General features: G+C 34.0%; 1 protein-coding gene across 2 annotated transcripts in view; it reads left to right on the top strand.

Moving 5' to 3' along the window:
- Positions 1–15,000, top strand: part of Exoc6 (exocyst complex component 6) — a 246,711-nt gene that overhangs the window by 64,104 nt on the left and 167,607 nt on the right. For both annotated transcript variants that reach the window (XM_023716247.1, XM_004632054.2), the window contains exons 6-8: positions 2,790–2,994; positions 6,601–6,756; positions 9,381–9,449. In XM_023716247.1, coding sequence (XP_023572015.1) covers positions 2,790–2,994; positions 6,601–6,756; positions 9,381–9,449 — 430 coding nt within the window. The remainder of the gene's footprint in view (positions 1–2,789; positions 2,995–6,600; positions 6,757–9,380; positions 9,450–15,000) is intronic.

Genomic DNA, 15,000 nt, shown 5'->3' with positions numbered 1-15,000 from the left:
TTGAAAAATTGGGGTGCCTACCTTCAGGTTTCCTGACTCTATATTACTACCATTTTTTTCTATTCTTTGAATATGTTTCATCTCGCATAATTTTTGTTTACCTGTCTTTATCTCCATTGATCGTTTCTTCTCTTGTGTCTAGTCTACCGTTAAGCCTATTGAGTGAATTCTTCATGAGCTAATGCATAGTTGTATTCAATTTTTAAATAGCTTTATAAGGTAAATTCCATTCTGTATTGTTGGATGGTACGAGTAGTAGAAGGGGATGTGTCCAAAGTTAATGTAATAATTACTATGTGGTAGCATCAGATGTGCATATTTTAAATCTTTTCTCTTTGTATTTCTAGTAGTTACGTGTTACTGTTAAGATTTTGAAAATAGCATTGTGTGTACCAAAAGAGAAATGATAATCTATTTTGATGCAGATTTTGCTTCCATGTAGAAATAAAGTTTAGGAGATTTATGATTAAAGTTTAGGGAAGATGCAGGATCTGATCTCTTCTTACTTTTGCTCTTTAAGATTGTGAACTTTTTGTATACATATATTGGACTTCTAAAAAGTAGGACCTAAGGAATAATCTTATGTTTTGCATATTGCTGTTTTTAGGGAGTATAATCTTAGGTAATCTCCAAAGCTGGATTGAGAGAAAGGGTAATGAGATAGGGAATTTGGGAAAGGCAAGTTATTATTAACTGATATATACTGATGAATTTTAAATGCCTTTTGAAGGGTTGTATAAATTACTGTAAATCAGAACATTACATCCTGGAAGAAGAAAGAGAATTTAATTTTCAAATTATTTTCTTATTGGTTAAGGTATGAGTTTAAATGCATGGCATTAGCTCCTCACATTTCTGGATTGTACATGTTTGGGAACTAGGTAGATCTTTTGATGTCTCAGCGACTCATGGAATTCCTGGGGTGGAAAGTGAGAGATAAGGAGTATGAAAGGAGACACAGTTGTGCTGTGGAGTTAGTTGACAGTGTCTGTGGTATGCTGTAAAACTAGTGGTGGTAGTTTTCATTTAGGAGCCATTATTTAATGTTGAAATATAGTATAGATGTTTTCATGAATTTTCAGCATTTTTACCTGTTGTAGAGAACACTTTTGAAATATACGTAGATCAAATCAAGAAGTATATTAGAGTGATGTGTAGTTTGATTATTGACTGATCTGTCAAGTCTAGTTTTATGAGCTATATTGAAAAGACAATGTAGTTCATGTACTTCATCTAGATAAAGACATCTATCTCTACATCATCTAAATATCTTAATTTTTGAACAAATCAATTTTGACAGTTTTTAAATAAGATGAAATTTAGGTAGCTTATTTTTTAAATTAGTGCTAACATTTTGTGATACTTTGCAAAATATGCTATTATTAAAAATACACACTAGAAAAAATATATGTTTAAAACATTAAGTATATTTAAATGTCTTTTGAACTCATTGTCCTTCAATCTAATGTGTTTTGGCTTTTTGTTCATTAGATAGTGCCTTTTCCCATGTCTAATATTTTTTTTACTCAATAAGAAAGATCTAGACTATGATTTGATCAAGTTTTAAAAATTCCTCTACCTGCTTTCAAATGGGTATTAGTGATAGTGTTGTGGGAAAATGAAAACTCTCAGTCCTTGCTGCTAATTAATTAGAATGCTAATAGTAATATCTGCCATTGATGTTGTAGTTTCCCCCTGAGACAAAAATACATGATACCTGTGATTTAAAGGAGGAAAGGTTTTATTTTGGCTCATTGTTTCAGTGTAATTAGGCCATGGTTGACTGGCTCCAAGGTAAAAATGGAGTGATAGACTGACATGGCAGAGAAAAGCTATTCATGTTGTGGTAACCAGGAAGTAGAGAGTAAGGGAAGAGCTGGGGCAAAGACTCCTCCTTTCAGGTCACATCTCAATGATCCGCTCCAGTCAGGCCCTGCCTCTTAGTAGACTTTATCCATTGAACTCACCAATGAAGAAAAGCGCATCCTCATGATTCAGTTACCATTCTAAAAACCTCACCTCTCAGTACACTAGATTTTTGGAGGACATTTTAGGCCTAAATCATAAAAGGAGTACCTCTATACCTCATAGGAGCCTAAAGAAAATTAAATTATGCATGCCAAAGTATTAGAGAGTCTATTCTCTAAGGCACAGACTGTGCTGTACTAAGTGCTATATACCCAGTGTATCAAATAGTACATTATTAGATAGTAGGCATTCTATAAATATTTGTTGAATCGACTTCATTATATCAATGGGTTTTCACCTAGTTTTTGTGACACTTACTGTTTTTAATTCCTTGAATATTAGTGTGAAAATTTCCCAAAATAGGAAAATAAAATTTTCATTAGTTAAAGTTTAATCTGTACCGTGTGTGTGTGTGTGTGTGTGTGTGTGTGTGTGTGTGTAATGTCTATAGTATGTGGAATTATAGTGGGAGAGATAGTATGAAATTACATATTAAATAACTTATAATTCTGAAATTGTACATGTATTTAAGAAAATGTGATGGATATAATAATATCCTTGATCCTGCAATTTGTGTATTGTATGTAGTTTTTTTGCTTATTAAATAAAAATAAATGTTGATTTTAACTATTATTACATTGATCACAGTGCTGGGAGTGAATACAGGGCCTTTCAAATGTTAGGAAAACACTGTATTAATGAGCTACATCCCAGCCACTGTGAATCTTTTCCTTGTAGGAGGCTTGACGGATGATTTATTTAAATTATAAAATTTATATAGTAAGAACTTGTTATAGAGTTTTCTTTTTCACTTTTCACAGGTATTATTCTGCCCTAAAAACTATGGAACAATTAGAAAAGGTGTATTTTCCCCGGGTTAGTCAATACCGGTTCTGTCAGTTAATGATAGAAAATCTTCCTAAACTCCGTGAGAATATTAAAGAAATCTCCATGTCTGATCTCAAAGACTTTTTGGAAAGCATTCGAAAACATTCTGACAAAATAGGTGAAACAGCAATGAAACAGGTGAGATAAAAAAGAATTTGAATTTAGTGCTGTTTAGTAATCTAGGATATAAAAGTCAAAGGTTTATTTTGAAGTGCTTATTTTAGCTTTACCCTTTTTTTTTTTACCTTTACCTTTTTTTCTTTTTTAAACCTTTCCTAGTTGTTGTTTGGAATGGATTTTGCCCATTTACTGGATTTACTGTTACTCCTAATTTAAATAAATTCCATCTAATTTGAATTCTTCACTTACTCACCAACTGACCTCTTACAATCTTTTCTGCCCATGTGGTGCTACATTAACTTTTCCTAACAGTCAGTCTATTACAAAATTAGCTAAAAAGTGATAGCCACAGACGCAAGAGAAATTCATAGTATCAACTTTGAATTAAAAACTAAAATTCAATAACAAAAGGAAAAAAATATTCAGAAGTTTTAAAGTTAATATTATTTTTGAGCCTTCAGTTCCACTTCTGTTTATCAGATAGAAATGATGTTCTTAAACTGTTGTTCACAATTAGCAAAAAAACTGGAAACAACCCAAGTAGCTATCAGAAGGAGAATAGAACACCACTTGTGGTGTACTCATGCAGTGGACTACTACTTAGCAGTAAAAAGGAATGGATTAATGAGAATGCAGCTACACATAGATCTCACAGATATGTTAAGCCACCGAAGTTGAACTACAACAAAGGTACAGACTGAGTGATTATGTTTAAATGTAGTTTTGAATCAGGCAAAACAGGATTTAAAAAAAAAATCAGCACAATGATAGGCAGCCAGAGGCTTAGATAGGGAAATTGCTAAGGAGAGGAAATAAGGGAAAATGGAAATGTTCTATACCATGATAAAAGTGTACATGTCAAAACTGTACAACTATTTTATATTTCAGTATATATAAATCTTAATCCAAGGAAAACAGTAAAAAAATTGAATAGGTGAATGTGTAGATGAAATAAGAACATAAAAATATTTCTTAAAGATAATTGATCAGTAACTGGTAGTTCATTGTATTAATCTATTTACTTTGTTTATATTTGTAATTTTCAATGATGAAAAGTTTAAAAATGAATATAATTAAAATTTTTATGAATTAGCTGTTAAAACTCCTAGTAAATTTATCATAGAAATAAAACAATTCTCAACATGATTTCTAATGCCTGATATTTCCCCATCTACTATTACACAGTACCTAAAGACGATTTCACTATATTTTTCTAATAAAAGAAGTTGATGTATAATAGACCATGGTTAAATTAGAGGAAATTAAAATTCAGTACGAACTCTCCACCCTAATCTTTTAAAGAATTATCTATAAATCAGATAACCTCCATTATATTTCTCATTGTTTCAGCTTTACACAGTAGTATACTCTGTGCTGTTTTTCAAGATAAAACTCAAATAAGAAAATTAACTGTTTTAAAGTGAATATTTCAGTTGTAGCTAGTGCAGGTATGCAACCATCATTTCTGTCTAGTTTTGAAACACTTTTCATCATCCCAAAGGAAATTCCATAACTTAAAGAGCTATTCCTCCTAACCTCTGGCCACCACTAATGTGTTTTGTCTGTGTGGCTATACCTATTTTGACAATTTCATTTATATGGAACAATATAATGTGTGATCTTTTGTGCCTGGCCACTCTATATTGATTTACTTTAATAGACTGTTTACTTTGAGGATGTATTGATTTTGAGAATTCTTTACTAGGATCAGTTTACTTTCTTATGGAATTATTCTTGGGCATTGATAAGTTTGGTCTTGCAAGTGAGATTTTGTTTTCAGCATTTTAAAACAATTTACAGTAATGTTTTTTATCTTTTCTTTTTGATCCAGGGTTTCATTATGCAGTTCAGACTGGCCTTGAACTATATATCCCAGGCTAGTATCACCTACCTCAGCTTCCTGAGTGCTAGGATTATAGGAGTGTACCATAAGACCTGACCAATAATGTTCTTAATTTTTTTTACTTTTTAAAGAATACAACACAGTGAAAGAAAACAAAAACAAACAAAAACCCAGCATTAGAAATGATAAAAAATTTCATTAAACTAAGTAATAGGAATTTAACAATTGTTGCTATATGATGTTATCTTCAAATTAGTTGTTCAGGTTACCAGATATAAAGATTTGTTTAAAGAAGAAACAAAACAGTAACAAAAACATTGTAAGAAATTCAAAAGAAGAAATAAAAAGAAAAAAAAATTTAAGGATTAACTGCTTCTTTCAAAAGACCAGCAGTACAATTATCCAGACCATCCTGCATATATATCTAAATATGTCTTTTTCCCTTCTTTTATTTGTTCTTTTCCTCATCCTATATTTTCCTTAACATTGAACAAGTTCTTTTCCTTTCATAGTATCTATTGTACTTTTTAGATTTTCTTCACTCTTTCAGGTTTTCATAGTAGTGAGATAATATGATGTTTGTACATGTGGTTTTGATTTATTTGATTTATTTCACTTACCAATATAATCTCTAGCTGCATCCTTTTTATCTACAAAAGCCTCAAATTTATCTTTTTTATAGTTGAATAATACTCCATTGTGTAATAATACCTTATCTTTCCAATAATGTTTTTAAGTTGTTTAATTTTTTCAGCCATAGTTAACTCTTGCTTTTCTGTAGGTGGGCTGTAGAAGATGGAATTTTCAAAATATTTTTAATAGTATGTATTGTTAAGCCTAGTGTTAAATCCTTGATTGACAAAGAAAGTATTATTTGGTGTAAATGGAAAGAAGCTACATAAGAACTTGAGTCAAACTTACAATCTCTTTTCTATGGAAATCAGGCCTGAGATCATTTTCCTTATTATTATAATGTTGAGAATATGGTTATATATTATATACTTCTGTCCTAAGTGTAGGAACAGAAATGGCAGGCTAGTGAGGGAGAGTTCTAACATCAGATTAGTAGGCTGGAACTAATCAAGTAGTACAGACTAAGAAGATGTAGGAGAGTAAGATTTAAAGGCACAGTTCAAGAAGACAATCCAGAGATTCTAAATCTAGAAACTAATTATCTAGAAAACTTGTGGGTTAGGAAAGCACCATGTTTAAAGGAAAATTTGTAGCCTTAAATTGACAAAGTAAGAAATGTTTAAATGATCGAGTAGTCATTTCAAGACATTAGAGAAACTAAAAAATAAATTCAGTGGAAAAGGAGATAATTAAAATAAGAACAGAGATCAACATAATAGAAGTAAAATACAATAGGTAGATAAATAAAATACAGGGAGACGAATAAAATGAAAAGTTGGTTCTTTATCTTTTCAAATAAAATTCATGCTGGGTGTGGTGGTGCTTGCCTGTAGTCCCAGCACTTGGGAGGCTGTGGTAGGAGGATTGCCATGAGTTCAAGGCCAGCCTGAGCTACATGTGTGTTCAGGACCAGCTTGAACTATATAGCAAGACCCTGTCTCAAAAAATAAAGAGGAAACAAAATATTATTGATAATTACCTGAAAGACTGTTTGGAAAGGAAGAAGGCATAACCATGAGTTGAAAAGATGATGTTGCTATACATCCTGCATCTAGATTAAAAATAGAAATTATTATGAACATGTTTTGAAACCAGTTTTGGCCAGAATAAATTTTGAAATATTCTGAATTTTGCTTCCTCCAAAATAGGCACAGCAGCAGAAAACCTTCAGTGTTGCTCTTCAGAAGCAAAATAATGTGAAATTTGGGAAGAATATGTATATAAATCATGATAGAGTTCAAGAAGAAAAAAAAGAAATTGTATTGAAACATGCCTTTGATGAAGAAGATGAGAATGAAGAGGAGGTAATGGTATTTCTTTCTTTTGGATTGTAATGTGTATCACTGTGACTCCTAGTCTTGCCATGTGAAAACTGGATTTATGTCAGTCAGAGTAAATGCACCATGGAGTTATTCCAATTGTTAAGTCTTAAAAACTTTAGAAACCTTGAAATTTATCTTTAAATATTAACTTTCTATCGTTATATCCAAATTAATTCTCTTATCCTATTGCTTTCATAAACTTTTTATTTATTTTTTTAATGTATTTAGTACAGGGTATGCAGGGTCTTACTACACAGATTGGACTTATAGTGATCCTCCTGTTTTTCAGCCTCCCATATGCTGAAATTACAGGTGTGCACCACCACCCCAGTTTCACTTGCCATCTCAGTGCGCCCTGGAGGTGGGGCTGGCAGGGCAGGCCAGATAATCAACCCCAGACCCCTGCATCTGCCTAAGCAGGCACTTTAATCTGCTGAGCTATCTAGCCTGTCCTTCCTACTGCTTTTTAAAAAAATGTTTAAAAAAATCTTTATTTATTTGGTACGGGGTGTCCCTACACTGTTTCAGCCTCTCTAGCGCTGCGATTTTAGGCTGCACCACCAAGCCTGGTTTCGGTGGCTGTCTTAGCGCAGGGCCAGCAGGGCATGTGGTACCAGGGATCAAACCCACATCCTTGCACTTGCCAAGCAGGTGCTTAGACCACTGCACTATCTTGCTAGCCTCCTTTTGCTTTTTAAATTCTCTCTATAGTTTTCTGTTGAGATTATCTTTTATCTTCCTTGAATTCTTTGTGAGGTTAGTTAATGTCATAGCCTATCTATTCCTGGTGATTAATAAGTTCGATCTTGTCAGTGAGATTTTATTTTCATAAAAAAAAAAAAAAAAAATTCTTAGGGCTGGCGAGATAGCTCAGCAGACTAAATGCCTACTTAGGCAAGCACAGGGGATCTATCCATGCTATTGCATGTGGCTCTGGCCCCGCCCCCTGAGAGCCAGCAGGCATGCTGGTGTAGGCCTGTAATCCCAGCACTGGGGAGGCTGAAAACAGGAGAATCACTGAGTCTGAGCTACAAAGTGAAACCCTATACCAAATACATAAATTTTAAAAAAAGTTCTTAGTAGTACATGTTAAAAAAAATTTTTTAAGGACCTTATTGGGGAACAGTAACAATTTATAATTAAGCTGTTTGAATAAGTGCTTATATGGTTACCTGTATGGATGAAAAAATAACTAAATATCATTTCTGCTGTATGTCTGAAGATGAGATTGAACATGTATGTATATATATGTATATTAATGTATGTGTTCATATAATATATAGATAGATAGCTGTCACTTTCCTGAATATAGATTAATGAACACCCTAAGACAGTTTAATTTCTTTCTTTAGAGACAGGGTTTTGCTATGTAGTTTGCTTGAACTCACTGTATAGCACAGGCTGGGCTTTTGAACTCATAGGGATCCTCTTACCTCACCCTCCTGAGTACTAGAATTATAGGTGTGCACCACCATTACTAGCTAGTTAAGTGAATTTTTAATGTGGAATTAGTGTCTTGATCAGTCCCTTGAAATTAGTGAGTTTTAAATCTATGTTTTTGTTTATAATCAGAATTTCTGTGATCTCTTCTGAGATAGCTATACATGGTAGAAATAGATGATCTAGTCTTACCTAAATTTTCCTCAGTCTGTTTTATTTAATTGGTAAGAGTATTGCTATTATGCCTTAATGTCAAGTCCATGTTCTTAGAATAACTCAGTTTTTTTCCTGGATTTCTTTTACTTATTATTACATTTTGTTTCTGTCATTTTTCCTAATAAAAATGACTTAGGTCCACTCTGAGGATCAATAAAAATAGAAGTATGTTTTTAAAGAAAGTTTATATATTTTTAAAACATCGTAGCATTGACTATGTTTTAAATATTCTAAGCTGTATTATTTTTTCACTTTTTAACAAAGCAGAAATATACATATTAAAACTGATGATGTCATAGTTTCAGGTAGCTGTGGTTTTTTTTCTTTCTTTGTGTTCTAAATAATAGTGATAGCATCTTTAACTTCAAGCAGTAGTCGTGAATCATATGCATGTATGGAGAAAGACCTTGCTTTTACCCTATCTATTCCTGCATCATTTTCACAAGATTAATAATAAAGTGTCTATCTGTAGCAGTTGTCTAGTAGTCTGCCAAGCAAAGTAAAGATAAATTTATCATCTAAAATGTCCTCAATGATGGGCTGGTGAGATGGCTCAGTGGTCTAAAGCACCTACTTAGAACAAGTAAAGCACAGGGACCACGGTTCAATCCCCCAGCACCACATGCCAACCAGCCCCGCCCCCTGGTGGGCTGAGCTGGCCACACACACATACACACAAAAATAAATAAATAAAATTAAGAAAAAATTAATTTCCTTATTAAAAAAAATAATAAAAAAAAAATAAAATGTCCTCAATGATGATGAACATATAAAGAAAAAATTGCCAAAATGAAATAAAATAGGTGTATTTATATTATTCATTTTCTGTGGTAAGATTTACTAAATATGATATTACATCTGCCCATCTCGTTTATATTTTAACTTTATGTTATCCAATAGGAGACTAATAGTTTGATGTATAATTTTTTTTAAATGGCTTTATTTTTCAGGTCTTAAATGTTCAGGATCTTGTTGATTTTTCTCCTGTTTACCGATGTTTGCATATTTATTCTGTTTTGGTAAGTGTATTTTATATTTGTGTATATATTTATTCGGAGGCATATATGCATCTTAAGCCTTAAAAGATGACCAAAGTCCAAATAGCTCTAAATCTTCATACAATAAAGATTTGTGAAATAGTTATGTAAAGAACTTACTCTTTTAACTTAATCATGGTCTAATTTCAGGTAATACATCACTTCGTGTGTATTATATAGACCTTATAATAGTATCTACTCATGTATACCTAACAATATTTTGATTAATAGGAGATTGTGAATACAGCAGTGGTCCCAAGAGATTATAGTGGAGCTGAAACTTTTCTATTGCCTGGTACACTATAGCCATCATAGTGTCTTCAATTTATGGTTAGTACTGTGTAAACAAACCCGCTGAGCTGCCAGTCATTATAAAATATAGAATGTACAATTATATATAAAATACATAATATGACAATTAATAGCTGTTACAGCCTTATGTATTTACTGTACTTCCTATTGTTATTTTAGTGTGTAGTCCTTATACTTAAATAAAAAGTTAACCGTAAAATAGCCTCAGGTAGGTCCTTTGTGAGACATCTCATGAGAAGTCATTGTTGTTGCAGGAGATGATAGTCTCATGAGGACCTTCCAGTGATAAAAGATAGGGAAGAGGATGTTGGTGATACTGATGATTTGGATTGTGTAGGCCTACCCTAATGTGTATGTAGTCTTAGTTTTTAAGAAAAAGTTTAAAAAGTTAAATTAAAAATAGACTATAGCATACATGGGCTGGCCATTTGAAAAACATAAAACAACATTAATATTTATTGGGCTAGGTATGATGATGCATGCTTGTAATCCTAGCACTTGGGAGGATGAGGTAGGAGAATCACTGTGAGTTTGAGGCCAGCCTAGGGCTACATATAAATAAGCAAGTTCAGTGCCAGCCTGCACTACATAGTGAGACCCTGCCTTAAAAAAAAAAAAAAAGCTTCTAGATTGTATTTCAACCCAAAAGAATGGCTGTTGTCTTGGTTTCTTTTCTTTGGTTGCTGGGACAAAATACCGGACACCCAAAATTAAGGAAGGAAAGATTTGTAATTAATCTTAAACCCTCTACATACAAAATAATAGAAAAATGAAAAAAACAAAGCAACAAGATGTGTCTGAAAATTCTTACCTCCTCAAAGTATATTCCTGGGCATTGAGGTCAAGAAAGTAAAAAAAAAAAAAAAAAACTACGATAAAAATGTTTGAAGGGATGAAAGAAACAAAATAGATTCATACAATGTTCAGTAGGCTCAAAGACAGTGTAACTGACTTAATTGATAAAACGATCAGCAAGCTTAAAGACACACTTGCAACAGTTGAATAAATTAAGATAATATAAGGTATGAATGGCCATTTCATCTTTTAAAATTCTTTTATTATGTATTTGATACAGGGTCTCACTACACAGCTTGGACTCATAGTGATCCTCCTGTTTTCAGCCTCCCTAGTGCTGGGATTACAGGCATGTGCCACCGCACCTGGGCATAGTGCCTGGCTCAGCCTGGGAGCAGGTGCGGCATGGCATGTGGTGCTGGGGCCTGAACCCCGGTCCCTGTGCTTGCCTAAGCAGGAGCTTAGTCTGCTGAGCTATCTCACCGGCCATGAATGACCATTTTAGTAAAAAGAAATTGGATACCATGAAAAGTTATCAAGACAGGAATATAAAGAATTGTGCATTTGCTTGACAAGTGCAAGAACCTGTGCTTGATCCCCAGTACCACATTCTGTGCCAGCCCCAGAATCCTGGGCACTCCATGCTGGCCACCAAAACCAGGTGTGGTGGCACACACTTGTAATCCCAGCGCTGGGGAGGCTGAGACAGGAGGATCACTTTGAGTCTGAGCTGTGTAACGAGACCTTGTACTAAATTAAATAAATAAATAAATAAATAAATAAATAATTTTTAAAAAGAATCACTATATATGTATGACAGAAATGGCCAATGTGAGAAAAGAGTTTCAGAATAGAAGAAGAGGTTGATGCAGGAGATCAGATATTCAAAGATAACCTTAAATATAACAAGAGACCATGAAAACTGGAACCAACAGCTGCTGGGTGATTTTAAAATATCTGAGAATTACAGGCACTGTTAAGAGATCAGAGGACAGCACAAAAAATATAAAAATTTCTTTAATGAAGTTATCGCAGAAAATAACAAGTGCCAATGAAGCTGTGGCAAAAAAGGAAATCTTCTTTATTGTTGGTGGGAGTGTAACATGGTACGACTATGGAAATTAATATGAAGATTCTTCAAAAAACTAAAAGTAGAAATTTAATTTGACTCAGCTATTCCCTTTTTGGATATCTTCCCTTAAAGAGTTAAAATTATCATATTACAGTGATGTATGTATATGTATGTTTATAGCAGCACAGGTCGTAATAGCTAAAATTTGGAATCAGTTTATATGCCCAGTAGTAGATGAATGGATAAAGAAAGTGTGGTACTAAACACAATGGAGTACTCTTGTCATTAAGAGAGATGAACGTGAGGTATTTGTAGGAACACATATGCAGTTTGAGGTACAATGTTAAATGAAGTAAATCAGGCATATAAGTTTGTGCATTGTATAGTTTCCCTTATAAGAATAATGTAATGGGAAAGAGCGAGAAAAGAATAGGCCAACGATATAGCTCAGTGGCATAAGTGCGTGTCTGGCAAGTGCAAGATCCTGAGTTCAATGCTTGGTACTGGAAGGAAGAAAAGAAGGAAGGAAGGAAAGTAAAGAAAAGAAAAGAAAGTCAGTCAAATAGAAATTCCATTACCTAAATAGTAGAAATTCCTAAGTATGTTTCTGTTGTTGGTGTTAGTTTTCACCCTAATGTGGCCTGAGAGCTCATTTTGTAGGATGTATATTTCTTTGGATATGTTAAGCTCTTTACTGTTGTTGTGAGCATGGTATATTTTAAAAGGAAATAAAAAAATTCCCAGAATAGAAAAATTTATGAAGATAAGAGGGTAGCTCAGTGGTTACTTAGATTTAGGAGGCAGGATTGGGAGATGAGGACTAGTAGATAGAGTGTTTTGATTTGGGATGGCAAAAATGATCTAAATTCGTTTATGGTTGTGGTCGTACAATTCTGTCAATGTGATAGGATCTGTTGAATCTAACATTTTAAGTTTATAAATATGTAGTATAGAGATTTGTGATTTAATAATGTTTAATGCCACAATTTTTTTTAAATGAAAAGATTTTAAAATTAAAAAGGCAGGCTGGCCAAATAGCTCAGCAGATTAAAGCACCTGCAAGCAGGCGCAGGGGCCCGGAGTTCAATCCCAGGGCTTGCTGTGCTGGTCCCGACCCCAATCCCAAGGTGCGCTAAGCCAGCCATTGAGACTGGGTGTGGTGGCACATGCCTGTAATCCCAGCTTTTGGGAGGCTGTAAACAGGCAAATCACTATGAGTCTGATCTAGTAGTGAGACTCTGAACACCCTGTAGACCCTTCCTTAAATAAACAAATAAAATTAAAAAGGCTATATTATACATGGAATAATCAAAATTTATGGCAAATATTTGTAGTTAATATATTATAATAAAAGACACATTGCCACCCCCTAAAAATACCCTTTTTGCTTTGAACATACTTACCCTATCATTCTTGTCACTTGCTGAAGCAGTTCTAGAAGTCCTCTTTTGTGTCTTTAGAAGATGTGATCAAAGTTATAGTGAATGCGGAGTGCCATCCAGTAGAAAGGCAGACTGATAAAAATATTGCATTGTATCCATTTCTGCCTTATTCACCAGCTCTGGCATCATATGACTTCTAGCTCTTCGCCAAAGTAAGAATGACCATGAGGGTAAGTGTGTTGAATCAAGTTGGGACATCAAGGTAGCCATGACAGTACAAATGAAGACAAATAGCAAGAATGATGATCTGTGTTCAAAGTGAGGGGAAGAATTTTGAGGGGGATTGCTAGTTTTTTACCACAATAAAATTAACAAAATTTGAGCATTCACTATAGGTTTTGATCATACTATCAATATCCTATGTACAATAGTAGGCTGGACTGGGGAGATGGCTCAGTGGAATAAGTGCTTCCCTGGCAAGTGCAAGGGCCTGAGTTCAATCCCCAGTTCTGCCAAAAAAAAAAGTAGGCTGTATAGTTTTGGTTTGTGTAAGGGCCAGGGAGATGGCTCAGTGGAATAAGCACTTGCCTGGCAAGCACAAGGGCCTGAGTTCAATCCCTGTTCCCGCCAAAAAAAAATTTAGGTTTGTGTAAGTACAGTTTATAATGGTGACATTTGCACAGTAACAAGTTCAGTGCATTTCTCAGAACAGGTCCATGTCATTGACACATGACTGACTTGCACTTCTTTATTTTTCCTTAAATTTGCACTGACATTATATCTCTATTATTTATAAATGTTATTTATATATATGGTTCCATCATACTTTTTTTAATTTTTCTTTTAGGGTTAGGGTCTACAGGGTGTTCAGGGTCTCACTACTAGATAGAGTTTTCACTACTAGATTGGATTCGTAGTGATCCGCCTGTTTATAGCCTCCCAAGAGCTGGGATTACAGGCGCGTGCCACCATGCCCAATCTCAATGGTTGTCTCAGCATGCCCTGGGGGCAGGGCTGGCACCACAGGCCTGGTGATTGGACCCCAGCCCCCTGTGCCTGCTTGCAAGGGCTTTAATTCGCTGAGCTATTTGGCCGCCCCTACCACCATGCTTATTTTTGATTAGCCAATTATCCAAGTTTAAAATAACTTTTATTAAGATAGATTTCACTTACTGATATATTTGCCCCTTTAAAGTATATAATCTAGAGGATCCATCAATGCCAAGTACAAACAGATGCATGAGGGAACCTTGGAGGATGTGCACTGGAAGGCTCATTGTACACACATACATGCACACACATTTATTTTACTCCATATATGTAAGGAGAATAAGAATTAACCAGTACTTTAAATAGTGTATGTCATGAAGAAGTCAGGCTAATCCTTAGCAGAAGTTATGTATAGAGAAACACACATAAGCTTATGAAGTGGTTCTGACTTTCTCACATCTTCTCTTGTTCTCCAGTTATACCATCTTCTCTCTGTGTCTCTTCTCCAACCTCAACAAATATTTTCATATTTCTTCAGCCCTCTATTCCAGTTATAAAAATAGTATCAACAAAAATTTGATATTTCTTTCATTTGCTATTACCTTTTTTCTCCTATTCTTTCTGATCTTCTACTTTTCCTCTTCATCCTTTACATCTACACCTGTAATATATAATAGTCTTGATGGATCATTGAAGAGATAAAATTATTAAAACAAGTTTTAATTTACATAATTGATAATATGGTTGGATTTTTAGATATGTATGTAAGTGGTATGGCTTTCTGCTTGCAATACAGTGACTGGATCTGAACCTATTATACTGAATCAGTTGAAGAGGTACATAAATACCAAAGCCAAAATCTCATACATTAAACATCTTCATAGTAGTGATAAAACTTTTTTTACAGTAGTTAATCTTAAACCCTCAGCATACAAAATAATAGAAACATGAAAAAAAACCAAAGCAACAAGATGTGTCTGAA

Source organism: Octodon degus, unplaced genomic scaffold (assembly GCF_000260255.1).
Source record: "Octodon degus isolate 3935 unplaced genomic scaffold, OctDeg1.0 scaffold00046, whole genome shotgun sequence".
Lineage (NCBI taxonomy): Eukaryota > Metazoa > Chordata > Mammalia > Rodentia > Octodontidae > Octodon > Octodon degus.
This window is presented reverse-complemented; position numbering and strand designations above follow the sequence as displayed.